This window comes from Esox lucius, chromosome 1 (assembly GCF_011004845.1).
Source record: "Esox lucius isolate fEsoLuc1 chromosome 1, fEsoLuc1.pri, whole genome shotgun sequence".
NCBI lineage: Eukaryota > Metazoa > Chordata > Actinopteri > Esociformes > Esocidae > Esox > Esox lucius.
In genome coordinates this window covers 3,087,623-3,105,132 of record NC_047569.1, presented here as the reverse complement: position 1 = coordinate 3,105,132, position 17,510 = coordinate 3,087,623, and the positions used below count along the sequence as shown (strand labels likewise).

Here is a 17,510-nt window from a genome sequence, read left to right as displayed (position 1 = left end):
AGTTGAAGACTGGAAGAATGTTGCCTGGTCTGATGAGTCTTGATTCCTGTTGAGACATTCAGATGGTAGAGTCAGAATTTGGCGTAAACAGAATGAGAACATGGATCCATCATGCCTTGTTACCACTGAGCAGGCTGGTGGTGGTGGTGCAATGGTGTGGGGGATGTTTTCTGGGTCACTATTTATAAAACTCATCTGTTTGAAAGGCCAAAAAATTGTTTTCAGAAAACATTTCTGCCATTCAGCATAAAGATTTTTTTTTGAAAGCATTATGAAGTTTTGTGTCAATGGTATTTCCTCATACTTTCATGCCTTTACTATCAAATTACACTGTAATTGGGTTGAAAATAATTAAATAATAGAAGGTAAAAAATATAGGCACCCCCAAAAAATGTGGTTCTTCTTTTTTCCCCATGTAATGACGCAAAACGGCCACTAGATCACTAGTTACGTTTGGACTTATATATTTTATAAACTCAGAAAAATTACCAACTTCTTCCCAAAAACTCAAGAACACCCCCATACTATGTGGACTAAATATTTATTTTTATATCATATTTATAATACAAACAATGTATTATGGTTCAAAACACCCTTGTAATCCCTATTCTTGTCTACACATTAGCCTTTCTAAGATGCATGGTCAATGTCAAACCCTTCTGTGAGTAAAGGAGTCTCAGCCAACTGAAATGTATAAAAGACAATGATGAGCACAAACAATTACAGAATTTATTTTTAAATGATCATCTAAACAAATCCCCAGAGATCTGAAAACGCATGAAATCAGAATTTTTCTGGCTTTATTTACGCATAGTATCCCACAATATCCAAGTGAAAAAAACTAACAGAAAATGTATTCAAATTACAACTGCATATACCCTATTTGGAAAAGTGAACACCCCCCTGGGTTATTATTTGGTAGCTTGAATTACAGCCATGAGTCTCTTTGAATACGTCTCTACAAACTTTGCATACCCATTTCCGGAATATTTGCAGCTCAATCAAATTGCAGTGTGACCGCTTATGGACTGCCTTCTTCAGGTCATTTCACTGATTCTTTTTGGGATTTAGATCTGGGTTCTGACTAGGCCACTCAAGGACATTCACCTTCTTGACCTTTAGCCACTGTATGGTTGGTTTTATGTTTTCATTTATGGGAACAAAAGATGAACATTTTTATAGATACATTTCTGTTGGACGTATCTGTTTTGGCTCAGTGGTGTGTAAACCGTTCTTCAGAGTTTTTACTGTTTTCCAGATTTAGTTGCAATCAGATAGTGTAGCTCACATAGTAGTCAGATTTTGCTTTTCTAACAAGGTGTATACACAAGTTTCTCTAAAAGCTAGGTGTTGTTCTAGCTTTAGCCCAAAACACATCTCTGTTACGAGATATCAGATATCTCAAGTAAACCAGTGGTTTGATCTGTTCCAAACTCTTTAACTATGGTATTGAGCATGCTTATCTGCAATGGAATTAAAACACTAGTGAAATGCTCTAGTGCTAGCTGTGCTTCGGGTAATGGGCTTTACATAGTTCCGCAACAACGTCTGTGCAGACTTGAGTGGGTGTCATCCCCTGACGTTCGAATATACTTGTATGTAAAACTAAAGCATGCATGAGAGGGCAGTGCCATATTTTTTAAGCCGGAATCTACATATAACAAAGAAGAAACAGAACATTTACTTTTTAAAATGCAACATAAAAATAATGATGTTGCATTTACCATTTAACTTCAGGCCTGCCACATCTGTTAACCCTTGAAAGCATGGTGGTGGCAGCATTATGTAGTAGTGATGTTTTCATTGGCAGGAATTGGAAATTGTCTGAGTTGAGGTAACGATGGATGGACCCAAATACAGGAAACAGACTTTGGTTTGAAGCAAAGTTTCACCTTTCAACAGACAGTTGAGAACAACAGAAAAACATTGCCTGTTTTGATGAATCCGGGTTCCGTTTACTTTAGTGGCCCTAGACCTCAACCTAATACATTCTGTTGTATGAAATGGAATGAGCTATTTACAGAAGGAATGTACCGCCAGTGAGCTGTGTGATGCTACCAGGTCAACATGGAAGAAAATCCCTGTGACATACTTCCAAAACCTTATTGAATGTCCAAGGAAATCAGTCTCTTCTGCAGGCAAAGAGGTTCAACACAGAACTAGATGGTACTAGATGCACATGTCCACTGAGAGTATTTCTCACAAACCTCAGAGCAAGAGTTTGAAAGCATAAGGGATTTGACAGGGGAATGTAAGTGTAATTCCACTGAACAGTGATGGGCCAAAATTGCCCACATTCTTCACTTCCTTAATCCTTTAGCCAGGTTGTCAATTTGTTGTGAAGCGAGAGAGAGAGCTTATGTAGCGTACGATCATTCCCATGCCCACTGACACGATACATCACCCCAGCAATACCCCATCCCATCACAGCTATTCCCTAAATGGATTCCACACAAAGCCCGGCTGCATTAGCAGGGACCCATAAAGTTGACAATAATGATATGTTAACATGTCACATGACTTCTGCTTCCACAAAGACCAATTGAAGCCATTAACAAAATAATGTTGAGTGTCTACAGCAAACTGTCGGCAGGTTCTCTGTTAACCTGGGCCTTGTTACACACTGAAGACACTCAATAATATTTAATGGGCTTCCTGTCTGTTGTCACAGTTTCAGACAGACACAGTGGACAGCTGGGGTTTAGGCTGACTCAGCAAACTGTTGTCCCCTGCCACTGCATCAGCCAATCCCCATTGGATGGATCATCATTCACTGAGAGTGTGCCTGACTTTTCGGATTCAGTCACTCAGGCCAAATAAAACTGCTAATGATGTCAAGGCAAATGTCTGCCCGAAAATGGAGGTCCGAAAATTGGGATGGAATGTGTTAATAAATGGATGCTGATGATGTCTTTAATGTAATCCAAAAGTGTCTTGATGCCTGTATCTCTTATTCTGATCTAAATTGTAGAATTGAAATGTGTTTTATTTCAGTGATGCTATTTCACGCATGCATATGTGTGTTACAGACCTTCGGGAAATAGTGTTTGTGATACAGAGCCAGAGTAATTCGTACCACGTCAGGCAAGCGGAGAGACGGAGAGAGGACCTGTTACAACAGACTCAGAGCCTCACACAGGTACCACACGCACACACGCACACACATATTTGTTAGACGCAGTTAGATAAGAAGGGCTTTGTCTGTTTTTAATAAAGGCGCAAACCTGCATACATTTTTGGACTTAAGTACATTCTTAAATGCCATTAATGTTTTCCAGCTCCATCCCCCAAATTTCACCAATCAGTTTGCAAGGCGATTGCTTTGTGTTTGAACTGCATACTGTACCTGTAGCTCTTTACAATTACACCCACATACATGCTGGAAATCACAGATTTAGCATTTTTTGCCATAAGTGGAACTCAGTAGCTGTAGCTTAGCATGCTTCATGTATGCTTAATGTATGATACATTACGAACTGGCTAAAACATGTTTTGGACGCTATTCAAACGTATAATATGATGCAAACACCAAATAAATGTATCATTCATTATGAATTTGCACAAAACCAACTTTCGAACTGGCAACCCACTGCTCCACACAGGGTTTATAGATTTCAATGGACGAATAATGGCCTTACCAATGTTGCTACAATCTGTAACAAATGCATTTTATTGTTACAGTTAGTTTAACGTTAGATATCACAGCACTGGGGTTAAGGTTAGGGTTAAGGTTTGGGGTAAGGTTAGAAAACGCAAAAGGTTAGGTTAAAGTTTGGTTAGGTATCACAGCACTGGGGTCAGGTTAGGGTTAAGTTGTGCATCAGGTTTAGAAAAATCACTTGTTACATACTGATGTTATAATACCACTGCTCGCCACCTCTATCAGGATGTTCCCATTTGGAGTAATGGGTTGAGCACCTGTGGAGCAGAAGGACCTGGGTTTGAAACACAACTTTTCACTTTTTTTTCTGGATTGAGACTAACATTACTTAACCTAACATAATATATCGTACAAATTAGTCTGTCAAAGATTTACAGGAGAGACTATGTAGTCCCGAGTCCAGGTTGGCTTCACAGACCTGTATTAGTTTTGGTTGACAGCTGTTCCGAACTTGAACACATCCATCCGGCTGTGTGGACCCCTTTTGGATAAGTACAGGGAAGTCCGGTAAATAATGTATTTTGAACTACGAGACATTGAGGATTATAATAAAAATGCTTTGATGTCAGAAAAACAGGCCAAAGTACCTGTCAGTCCCAAAATGTGCACACATTTTGCTCACATTTCCATTTTATAAAACAAATTTCATATGGTTCATATGTTCATGATGACTACATTTAATGTACAGTCACAACATAACATGCCCTTATACAGGTCCGGGGGAAAATGAAGAGACCACTGCACCTTTTTCTTTCCTTTCCAAAAAAGACTAAAAGGAAGGTTTTGAGAGAGGGTTAAAATTAAGAGACCATTGCAAATTGAACGCTTCTGTTTCTCACTCAAAACTTTCCTTTTCAACCTTTTTGGAAAGCAAAGAAAAAGGTGCAGTGGTCTCTTTTTTTCCCAGAGCTGTATATACAGGAATTCTCTCTCATGATTAAGTTCTATGTGCTGCAAGAGTATACTGGGTTTCTCTGAATTGTTTTGTCTACTATCAACAGTGTACAGTTTGGATTCTGCTTTGTATTGGGTGAATTGTTGTGCCATTTATATTTTTCTCCTGATCTTCAAACTGTTAGTTTTTTTATTTTATGGAATACATATGAAATGCATAAATATGATAGCAAATAAAAGCAAACATAATTCCCCTGTCCATATAGGGCTGACCCGTTCCGCCTGCTTGATGGTTCCGTAAATTAAACAGGCACTAATTTAAGCCATAGACATTTCAACAGCATTGCTTGTAATTGTGCTTCTAAATGTAGGAAAAAATCTCAGGTGAACCATTAATTAAAAATATTAGTCTGTCTGTCTGTCAAAAGAATCCAAAATGTTTTCACCACATAAGTTTTTCTTTTAAGCGATTGCTAATCTTTTGAGTCACCACTGAGCTTTTTAGGGGGACAAACAACGAAGTTGCTAGTTCTTTTTATTAGGTGTGCTTGCCAAAGGCAAAGCACAACTATAGGTTTCTCCCATACTTCTTGTTATTATTATTATTATTATTATTAGGGTTTCAGCAGTTCACTGGTGGAACCCTATTGTGTTTGTTCCGGTTCATTTTTGTTATTATTGTTAGGGTTTCAGCATTTCACTAATTCCTGTTTACGTGCACAGCAATGTTTTCTTTCCACTGAATTCTGGGACCGAATGTCTCTGCGATCAAAGATGGTTGAACAAGACGATTCACCAATCTGACTGGAAGTTAAAATCTTGATTACCTTCCTGTCTCTGAGTCACTCATCTTGTCACCTGTATCTGACTTTGTTTGATAAACAATCCTTCTCACATGTGCAACTGACGAGACATCATGTAATGTTAAGTTGATTAGTCTTTTTTTTTACCAGAAGGCAAGTAAAGGTAGGTAAAACTCTCTAGTCTGTCATTTGCAACATCAAAAAAAATATAATGCAGTTGAACAAAATAGTAAGGTAGAAGATAATTGGGAACAGGGTTATGTTTATTAACTACGTCGTAAATTTTGGAAATGGTCATTAATGACACGCTATTTAACAATTTTTCCACATGTGCTGTCTCCGGGTGAACATCTATCCTGAGGCCTATAGAATTTTGAGTGAATCCCATCTTCTGTTGAAGCAAATGGGGAGGAGGTTGTCCATTGTCATATGCTTCAACCAATCCGATTTTGAATTCGCCATAACGAGCCTGTTCTTTGGCACGTAGCAGACTTCTAGCTTGCCTAGTTCAAGTTCAAAGTTCAAGTTCAAAAGGTTATTTGTCATTTACGATAAGTTATGGCAATGAAAATGCTTGATTTTCCTACTCTCCTACTCCCGCATCAATAATAACTACTATACAACTGTACAACCATAGTGCAATGTAAAAGTGACAGGTGTGAATGGTATGATTGGCAGATGAGAATGATATAAAGTGACAGGTGTGCTTGGGACTATGGATGGAAGGGAGGAGGGGTTCCTGAATTGAGCAGCCTTACGGCCTGAGGAAAGAAACTGTCCCGTAGCCTGTTAGTTTTTGACGGAATACTCCTGTACCTTCTGCCTAATGGCAGCTTGGTAAACAGTCCATGGCATGGGTGGCTGGGATCTGTAATGATTTGTTTGCTGCTCCTCCTACACCTCTCTGTGTAGAGATCCTGCAGGGATGGCAGGTCAGACCTAGTAATGCGCTCTGCTGTTTTAATCCCCCTTCAAAGTGCTTTACGGTTTTTAGTTGCTTACATGTGCAGCTGGTGGTGTGATTGGAGAGCTCTGAGGTAGAACTAGTTAGGATCTAAGATTTATTTTAACTTTCTTTTGAGAGGTTGAGATTTTTTAGATGTGGTTCTTTCTGTTTAGATTTGTACTGAGCCCTGTTGTCTTTTTAACACACAATGGAGGGGAAGATAAGCATTTGGTGGCAGATTTACTGGCAAAGCCTTTTTCGGGAAAACATGGAAATTGCGAGGAAGGGTCGACCAAACTTCCAACTAGCAACCGTTCAGGCTATGGATGTAGTACATGCAGTGCTTATTATTATTTATTTATTTTGTACTGCGACCAGTTGTTTCTTAACGTACAATGGAGGAGAATAAATTGATTTGTTGGTGGATTTACCTTATTCGATAAAACATGGAAATTGTGAGGAACCAACTTTATCAGTCAGGGAAAGGATTTGTGTGGCACTTTCAATCGATCAACTACGTACAAGTACACCTGGCTTACAGCATCGAAGGAATATTGTTATTGTGAGTACGTTCTTATTTCTTTGGTACCTGTAATGTCGTTGATTTCGGCTTTGCAATGTCTTTGTATTGTTGCATCCTGTCGTACTGCATAAATGGAACTGTACATCCTTGATGGTTTCATTTGCCATGTATTCATGTATCTGTTATAACTAGTGTTGTAAGCATCTTGTTAAATCGCTTTATTCCACTGTCACTTGGAATATGGGATAGTTACATCAAATGACAGTAGGGTATTAGGCTATAATATTCCTGTACATGCTGGGAATATTAGCTTTGCGTCCATCGTGATGAAGTTACAAATAGTTATTGGTAAGGATAAAGGGCCCCACTTTGGAAATCAAAAGTCCGTCCAACACGTTTGTTTTGGTTTCTGACCTACTTGACTGGTATGCAGGTTTGGACTGTAACCAGCTAATCTTTTTTTTTAACCAGCAATGTAGTAGATAAATGTAGCTTCCATGTGCTAATGACTTTCAAGAGGGGATGATTACTTTGACATTTAAGTTACGCTATATGGGCTTAGAAAATACACTGACATGCGGATATAGGGGTATACCGGTTTAGGTTTGATTTCAAACTGTGAAATGGAAGTGGAGTTTGTGAATTCTGTGATTAAGTATCCGCATGTCATTGATTGTGGCCAGCTGTTACTACCTCCACGATATCCATGCAATCAATTGTGTACGGTTCATGTAAAGGAGTTGGCATTAAACAAATTGCACTCATTAAACCGTTAAAAACAACTATACCGCTCTATACTTGCAGGCCTATTATTTATTTAACTTCAGTAGCAACAGTAAGACTATACATTAGAGATTAGTCAGCAACAATAAGACTTCCAATTTTCCTATGTTGCTTTCAAAATGAAGGTCTGTGGTGTGTCTGTAATTTGTGTTGTGTAGGCTACATTTTCAAAGGAAAAACTGGGGGTGTCATGGAAATTAATAAATGGGAAAGGCACAGAGGTTGTAGATTATTTTCACAAGTAAAGCTTTATTCAAGATTTGCAAACCTGGAGCAGTTAACAACACTCATCGGAGTCAGGTCAAAAGCTCTCCGTTGAAGGTTCAGCTCAGGCCTATATACATTCAATAGAGTGCAAAGTGTCCCCCTCCTTTGCATGGTTAGTCTACATGTCTTTGGCTTAGAAAGATAACAAGATGTTTACAGCCCTTGAGAAGTTTAACCAAAACTATAGCTATCTGTTGTAGGCACAAGTGAGCAGAGTCAAAACACAATGGCCTTACTAAATGACTGGATTATACTTGGAACAAGCAGTATGATATTAATGTACTATAGAATAAGAACATTTCTACCACAGGGGGAAATGATAAATGAAACAAAATTACAATTTCAATAATTTACATTGGTTAAAGAATATTATAAGATGGACCACAGAAGTAATGGTTAGAGCTTATATAAGCTAATGTCTGAACATGATCTAATATTTAAAGAAATCCTATTTTGATGTTATTGTTTTTTTATTTGCTTATGCTCATTTGCTTTGTATATTGTTTGTGCAATATATTCAACCACACTAGATGTGTTTACACTGCACCTTAGCCTAGGGATAAGAGCATCCTAAGCCCTGGGCTAAGTGTTCACACTTGCATATTTTTAAGTGGGAAAGCACCACCCTTAGCCTAAGGCTAGCTGGCCATGCTCTGGAGCAGTGTTAGCACCGACTTTTCAGGGTAGCCCCAGAAAAATTGTGACAAAATAACCAGTGTGAAACAGGGTCAAGAACAAACCAAATATCGTTTATTGTCCAATCACAAAAGCTGCCCTTTCACTTAATTTACACACGCTTGTGACGCACATCGTTACCAACAGCTTTGTCTGTTTTGGTCCTTTCACTGCAAAGTTTTGTCGTTTCATTATACCTGCTCTATCTTAGCGAAGTAATTATTGCAGCTTGCTTTGAAAGTAAATCCAGCAAATATGTCGAAAGAATTAAGGTTGACTAGCGTTTTTCTCATTCTTTGCGTAGTTAAGTTGTTCAAGCAAATACCGACATAGGCGGGCATCTTGATCAGTCGATGTCATTAAGTCGTTAAGTGAATCGTGGTAGCGTAACATTGATCATGTGTCAGTGATGTAGGCTACAGTAACATTAGTCACATGACAGAGAGAATGCAACTTTGCAGCTTATCATAGAATGTAAAATGGTGTTATGTTGTATTTGTCCATTAGCCCAGGGCTTAGGAACACAAGTGTGAATCCTTAGCCTAGGGTTAAGCCTTAGCCCAGGGTTAATAAACTCTGATGCGAACACATGCTACGCTAACCCGGGGACAGTCTTAGCCTGGAACCATGCAGTGTGTAAAGGCCTTATTTTCCAACCCCCCACTGTGATGGACATTGGAGACTTTTTGCGGAAAAACTCTTCAGTAACGCTGTGAATGTGTTGTCTGAAACACACAGGAGAGTTTGTAAAATTACAAATATAAAGTGAAAACATGAGGCACTGTGCTACATCCAGCAAAACAATATATTGTTGTCCTTCGTTATCCCCCAATGCCACACAATATACTGTACATGGATTTCATATAGTTAGTAGCTTGTGGCTTTTTTTTTTGTTGCTTTTTTTTAAGGAGTCTGGCTTGTTCCTCCATCTACAATTATTCTGATGATGTGAACATTATAACAGATGGTTTAGCTATTAATAATTTGCCATTTAGATATGGTGTTATGTTTTCCAGCCTCAGTAGCTAATCTATGCTCAGTAGCTAATTAATCCACAGTTTTTTTGTACAATGTTTTGCTACTATAGGCAAATATTTAGTGGAATGCAATGTTGCCATGATTATTTAATTTATAAAAAACTACCTAGCAGAGTCAAAAAATGGCTAACATTAGCGATAAATGCTATCAACGTTAGCTAGCTAGTAATGTTAGCTTATGGAAATGGGTTTAACTAACCTGAGCTTAATCTAACATTAGTCCTTCAAAAATAATTCTGGTGACATGAACAATATAACATATGTTTTAGCTAATAATAACTTGGCCATTTAGAGATGGTGTCATGCTTTCAAGCCTTAGTAGCTAATCTATGCTCATGTAGATAAGCTAATTCTCTGTTTTCATTTGTACAATGGCTTGCTAATATAAGCAAATGTTTAGTGGAATGCAACTTTGCCATGATTATTTCATCAAAAATAAATGCTAGAAGTCTCAGTCTAAACTAGCATTAGTTCAACTTAAATCATGTTGGTTTCATGAACATTATAACCAATGATTTAGATATAAAAAATGTGCCTTTGGTAGAGAGGGTGTTATGTGTTTAAGCCTCAGTAGATAATCCATTCTCAGTAGTTAAACACTTTCTCTGTTTTCATTGGTTTCTACAGCTCCACTTCTAACTGAGGGCAAAACTTATCAATTGTACCTTTAAATTGTAGACATTGCAGTTAAATTAAAATGAAATCTGAGTTCAAGCGGATGAAGATGAGAGAGATGAGATGAAATCTGAGTTGTAATTTAACTAACACATGGGTACATAGGCTGTATGCCGATGCACTACCAAAGTCAACATATTTTTACAGTAATAGGGAGGGCATTTTCCATATGAAAATCAAAAAGAAATAGTTTGCTCAATTATTGATGTTAATACACATACTTAAGTAAACATACCTTTGAAAATTATAATGATTATCTCTTCTGTCCCCATCATTATCATACAACAAGCAAAAGGTGAATTCATCAATATGCTCTGTGCTGGGGAGGACTGATAAACATCCATTCCGTTATATTTACCATACAATTAAGCTATATTCATTACATTCTGAAAGTTCTAAGCAACTACCTAGTTACATAGTTTTTTGCTTAAGGTATTATACTGCTCTGATAGTGTCAGACATTTAAAGTATCCATATTCATCTGGTGCAGAATATTGTATTATAATACAATTTGAGGTAAATGTCCTGATAACTATTGCAAGATGCAAGCACATTCAGTTTGGCCAAACAGTGGCTGTATAGTAGCCATAACACTATCTGTTGTTCTTTGTCACTCAGTGAGATTACATTTGGGACACATGATCATGGTTGTAAATTTTATTTTGTGTGAATGATGTTTCAAGTTGGCCACATGGGGGCATTATAGGAAAGCAAAAAACATAGATGTCGTATTGCTTGCAACTATTGATATGAGTTGAAAAAAAATTGTCATTTGTTTTAGCTTCATTGCTGAAACCCGCTAAATGCATCCTGCAACTTTAATTATTATTATTATTCTCCTGGGCCATTATCAGAGGCCAGAAGCTTGGTCCCCTCTGGTTCAAAATGCTTCAAACTTTACCTGATTGTAGACGGCCATTACAGTACAGATACACCTCATGATGGCGCTGTAGCACTCAGTCCAAAATGGAAAAAGTGAAGCTCATATTTCATGAGGCAAATGTCGTAGAGGACACGCAACCATGTTCCAGATATGCCTCTTCTCATGCTGACCCAAAAAGTCTCTGGTGACTTTGAAATCCGCCCCATGGATTTTTCTCCATTTTGAATTTGGTGATTTAATCCCAAATGGAATATCAAACCGCTACAAAATGAAAACAAACCCATAAATGTGTCTGTCAGTAATGGATAGAGAAGGTCGCATTCAGAAATACATCTTGGGGGCGCTATAAAAATTACAGATATTTGTCACGATTGTGCTGCAGAAGACGAGTATAGAATCACCTTATGGTATAAACCTCACCAATGTTATGCGTTCTTTTAAAATCTTAAATGACATTAAATGACACCGTTAAATGGACTGTTTGCTGTGATGGATATGTGGACCATTATCTTAAAAGTCTGTAAAAAAGTTGATAACTGAAACGATGTGGACACAATTGAATTTAACACAGCTGTGGCTTGGATAAATCCTAAAAGGATTATCCAAGAAAGATGCTCCTTGCTTTACAGATAAACAACCAATGCCATGAATGAAACCTGAAAGGTACGAACAGCTAGCTGTCATGGTGGTGCTATAAACCTCACTGATTTTGAGAATTTCCCAAAAATCTGCCAAAAAAGTCAGACACATATCACTTTCTGGAGATGTTAATCACTAAATGAGGTAACTGACCCAAATATTCTTCAGCTTAACAAGCTAAACCCATTCTCATTCAGAGTAAAAAGTTGCATTCTGCTGTTTAAATAGCATAATGGTTAAAGACAGGAATTGAAACCTGCCAGCGACAACAATATTCATCCCTTCTAATCGGCTAAACTAGGGTTGCCTGGTTCCTTTTCTGGTTTCAAGGTCTTTTTGATTTCCTCTTCTTCGATTGGGCATCCTGACTACTGGAGGCATTGGGCATTTTTAAACATCAAAAATTATTTTAGTGAGAGCATGTTGTGAGATGCTTCCTGTGCCCCGCTTGGCCCCCTGAAATGCTGCTCGTAGCTTTAATTGTACCTATTCAACTTTTGGAAGCACTGTACTCTGCAATGCTGTTGATGTGAAGTGGAGAATGAATGGTCGTTCTACTTACTGAACCACATTTTGGGAAGAAAGTAGAGTTTGAGCCCTAAGGGCTGCATCTCACAAATGCTAAGCAATAACTTTTGAAATAAATTAAGACTTTTGTGTGTAGTGACATTTCTCCAGGCCCACCCTTCAGCTGTTTACAAAATCAGTAGCAAGTTGCCTGTAACACTGTTTTGAGAACTGCAGACAACTATTAGCACAGTTCCATAAAACTGAATGAACAAAGGGAGATAAAGTTATAGATACTGTAGACAACAAGGGAAATAAATGATACATAATATTTTTCATCAAGAAGAGCCAGTGCAGTCTGTGCAAGTTGCCACATGGTGTCAGCATTGCTTTTGAATTGATGGAAAGGATCAGTGTCTTTGAATGCAGCCCAATCTCAAAGAGAGTCCTACCAACCTATAGAAGTATTGCTGTATTTTCCAGTATAGTGCAATACAGTTATATGAATCACCATAATTCCCTAATACCTAACATTGTATTCGGTCATTGCTTTTGGTAATTTAGATCTTGCTCCTTTTTATGGTCCTGTTGCTATCCCTGAGCTTTACGCTGAAGCTGAAGAGTAATCATGTCTAAAAAATATTATTTTTATAACATCCCCTTTTTATAGTATCAATCTTTTTTTCCTTTTCAATTTAGTTCAATTTCACTGAAGAAAAGTTTTCATTGAAGAAATCTTTTGGATGAGTACATACAATGTCAATGGATAACATAACATATTTGTATTTAAAGTGATTTTCTTTTTTTAAATATATTAAAAGAGAAGAGATGATCTAAACAGTGAAGAAACCAGTAGGGGGTCATCTTGATCTTAAGGCAATGATTTCAAAATCTGGACCCTGGAGGGTGTTGCTTCAAACACAAACTCACTCCTCTCAGGGCCATCTGTGTGCACACAAAGAGAAAGATAAGTCATTCAAATCAATATTTTTTATGTAAAGGGGCGATATTTAAGGTTTTTACTGTAATACTAGCATAAATCATCAGAAGACATCTGCAGTTAATGTTTGAAGTTACTTTTTCAAATATTTATTTTCTACAAAATTGTTCTTAGAGCCTAAATTATTCCACATTTACTACCATTCAAAAGTTTCAAAAAGTTAATTTTTTGTCCATTAAAATAACATGAAATTGATCAGAAAAACTGTGTTGAAATTGTACATGACTAGTGTAGCTGGAAACAGATGATTTTTCTTATGGAATATCTACTTAGGTCTACAGAGGCCTATTATAAGCAACCATCAGTCCCGTGATCCAATGGCACGTTGCTAATCTAAGGTTGTCATTTTAAAAGGGTAATTGATCATTAGAAAACTCTTTTGCTAGCACAACTGAAAATGTTTGTGCTGATTAAAGAAGCAATTAAACTGTCCTTCTTTAGTCTAGTTGAGTGTTTGGAGCATCAGCCATTGTGGGTTCGACAACAGGCTCAAAATGGCCAGAAACAAATAACTTTCTTTGGAAACTCATCAGTCTATTATTTTCCTAGGAAATTAAGGCTATTCCATGTGAGAAATTGCCAAGAAACTGAAGATTTGGTATAACGCTGTGTCCTACTCCCTTGACAAAACCATGCAAACTGTCTCTAACCAGAAGTAAAGAGGAGTAGAACCTGAGCTGCACAACTGAGCAAGAGGAAAAATACATTAGTGTGTAGTTTGAGAAACAGACGCCTCACGCATTATGCCTACAGTCCAGGACAGACAAAAACCTCCCTCCCTACAACCTTATGTAGCTACGTAATAGGAAGCCTAAACTAAAGCCATGTTTAGAAAAAAAGACCTGGAACTTCTATTCAAGCAATTAAAGGGTACCGTCAGCCCGTTGTTGTGTGCGTTTCCACCGTGGTCTAAAGACCCGCAAAGATTAGGCAAATGGGTCCCCTAACGTATGCACCATACGCTATACAAAGCGACAGAGAGGCATCTTTATTATTTATGCGACACTGCAACATCACAGCAACCATGAAGGAGATTCAAGTTGTGCTGATCATGATTTATTGGTTTGCAAATGTGGTCATTGAGTCAACGGTGGAAAAGAGACGAGTAGTAGTACCAAATCGGATTCAAAATGCTTGAAATGCTAGACGAATTGCAGATTTTACGAATTATCGCAGAGATTTACCATGAGATGACTGAGACGGATTCGTGCCATCGCACACAAAGAACAAAATGGTAAGATATTTTCAGTAGGCCTATATACATTTAAGTAAATCACAATTGGGAATAATGTTATTGTAAACTACATCGAATTATTATTGGCACCTTTTTGTGTGCGTTTTAGATATGCGAGTACTGCAGAATGCGTTGTGTTTCTCCATCTAATTGTATACACACTATAACCATGGAGTGGTGGGAAGCCGTGGGTCCAACTTTAACCGAGGCCCAGTGGATAAAGAATTTCCGTATGTCTAAGGACATGTTTCTGTACCTTTGCCGTCGATTGCAACCATAACTGGGGAGACATGACACCTCTGTTGTGTAACCATTCAAAAAAAGGATCGCAATTGCACTGTGGAAACCTGCGACCAACTCGGAGTACAGGAGCATTTCTCAATTGGAGTCGGCATTTCTACGGTGTGACACTACACAATTTCTGCAAACGTTGAGAACACTTTTGGCAGATGGAGGTGTTTGTTAAAACGAATAGACTGCAACATACACAAGGTCATATCCATTGTGATAGCATGTTGTGTTCTGCATTGCGTCTGTGAAATTAGTGGTGATTGAGTACTGAGAAGAATGGGGTGTCACTGCATTAAACCAGCCTGACAGGACACTGCCATCCACTGGGCCAGACACACTTACAGGCCTGAAGTACATCATTAGACCTGTATGTGCGCCTAGGCCCTCAGCCTCTACAGTACCCCTGGTTTTAGATGTTTGTTCTTTATCTGTTGTGATTTAATAAACATTTCAGCAGTGAGCAAGACAGTGTGTGGGAGTTCTTCTGTTTACAGATTTACACAAACAGCCGCTATACACACACATTTGGTTCCACAACTATTTATCTGCAAAAATGTAGGTTTAAAATAGAAAGAGTACTGTAAAATAGCAGCAATCTGGGTAGTATTATTGTACATTTAGATATGGCAGTAACATAAGTGTAAACTAGCAGCAACTGGTAGAATTACTATTGAATATTATAGATACATGAGTAATATGCTTATGAATGGTGGCATAGCAAACTTCAACTACGTAGTCTGAATAAAAAAAATATAGCAAGAAGATAAAGCAATAATATACATAACTGTAAATGGTTAATGTACACAACACGGTTTCTTCCGCCTGATACTCGAGGAATGCCAACTCGACTCATCGCTCTTTACGCGGCTCTCCTCAGCCTGACTCTTTCCTCAGTATAGCAGCTACATATACTGGTCCTGCTGCTCCTGTCCTCGCTGAAGTCTGTGTCTCTTTTCCTCTTTCCTAAGAAGAAAAATAGCACTACAATAAATGTATTATACACAAGCACAGTCGGCATTGCCAACAGCAGTTTTGAAAAATATCTTCTTATACCGAGTAATCATTTGACCAAGTTTTCAATGTTTAGAGATTATTAGAGACATACAAATGTTAACTAGCATGTCATTAATAATCACTTCTGAAATTTCAGTGGAAATATTACTATTAACAGCTAGTTACATGTAACGGATTACAAATAAACTGTAATCCATTACGTTACCAACTAAAATATTGTAATCGGATTACAGACAGATTTTTTGGATTACTTCTGGATTACTTCAATTGAAATCGAATAGTTGCGTGAAATAATTAAGACAGGCTGCATGCTTGGTTTTTTATTTAATGTTTTAAAACCATAGTTATTTGAACCAAATAACAATTGAGCGCCTAAGTTGTTGTGTGCGATCATAATGCACAAAAACGTGGACGCGCATAAGCAGTTTGGTGATTGATGTAGCGCTAGTTTAAATAGTAAAAACTCTGTGTATCTGACTCATTTAAGTATGAGTACTCGACACATCTTTCTCGCGATAGGCCTACCTCGATCATGTTATATATTAGTTGAAGTGTTATATATTACATAGTTCAAGTTTCAAGGTTTATTTGTCAAATGCACTGAAACAACACAGCCAAGAAGAAAAACTGAAGATTTGGCAACTATTTGTTAGATAGCTGTAACAGATTATAAAACATATTGAATTAATCACAATATTTAAGGAGAAAAGGTGATGATATGCATTTGACGCAACCACCTCAACTCCATCCATATAGGTAGGCCATGTGATTCTGCTTGCTTTGCATCTCAGAATATTGCATCCATTGGTTATCACTGGCTGCTGACGGCATTGACTTTAAACTAAGAGTGCAGATGTACAATCACAGTTTATTTCTATAAAATTGAAAATCAATTGTTGGTGGCCCTAATAATCATGTTACGTTTGCGCGGGTAAAACATAGTTGTGTGCGTGTGTTCAAGATTGCAAATGTGCATTGGTGTGCCTGGGGTTTCTGCAACGTTTTGACAATGTTGGGGTTTATGGAGCAAAACATCACACTACTGTATTAATGTACCTGCGAAAAGCTGCGTATATCTTGATTTTTTTATACAATAATGTCAATATCCTTTTGGAGAAATTGCCATTCATTTTTCAACAATGTTTTGAAGCAATTAGAAACATGAATAAAACAAATAACAGAAAAGGTTAACACAATTTCACAGCACTGTATGTTTGCACTAATACTGGGATGAGAGTATTTCTCATTTTTCCCCTTCTACACCAATCATGAACAATCGCAGAAAGGGGCAAGCAAAATCTGTCTGTAATTTTCTGAATGTTACACAATTCACATAAATGTCTGTCCATGTGTAGAAAAAAATAATAATTCTTTAGAGCTGTATGAAGCTGGTCCCCAAAAATAATGAAGTATTACAAAGCAACATTAGGGGTTTGGGGCGCTATGTTAAGTCAGTTTCATAATGCACATTCAGCGGCATTCGATTTCAATCGTCAATTTCCATGTTCACTGTACTGTAATATTTTGCTTAATAGGTACAGTGGGGAGAACAAGTATTTGATATACTGCCGATTTTTTTGCAGGTTTTCCTACTTACAAAGCATGTAGAGGTCTGTAATTTTTGTCATAGATACACTTCAACTGTGAGAGATGGAATATAAAACAAAAATCCAGAAAA

General features: G+C 37.6%; 1 protein-coding gene across 3 annotated transcripts in view; it reads left to right on the top strand.

Moving 5' to 3' along the window:
• b3glcta (beta 3-glucosyltransferase a) overlaps positions 1–17,510 on the top strand; it is a 221,632-nt gene that overhangs the window by 96,972 nt on the left and 107,150 nt on the right. For all 3 annotated transcript variants that reach the window (XM_010901830.4, XM_010901831.4, XM_010901829.4), the window contains exon 4: positions 3,030–3,139. In XM_010901830.4, the coding sequence (XP_010900132.1) occupies positions 3,030–3,139 (110 nt within the window). The remainder of the gene's footprint in view (positions 1–3,029; positions 3,140–17,510) is intronic.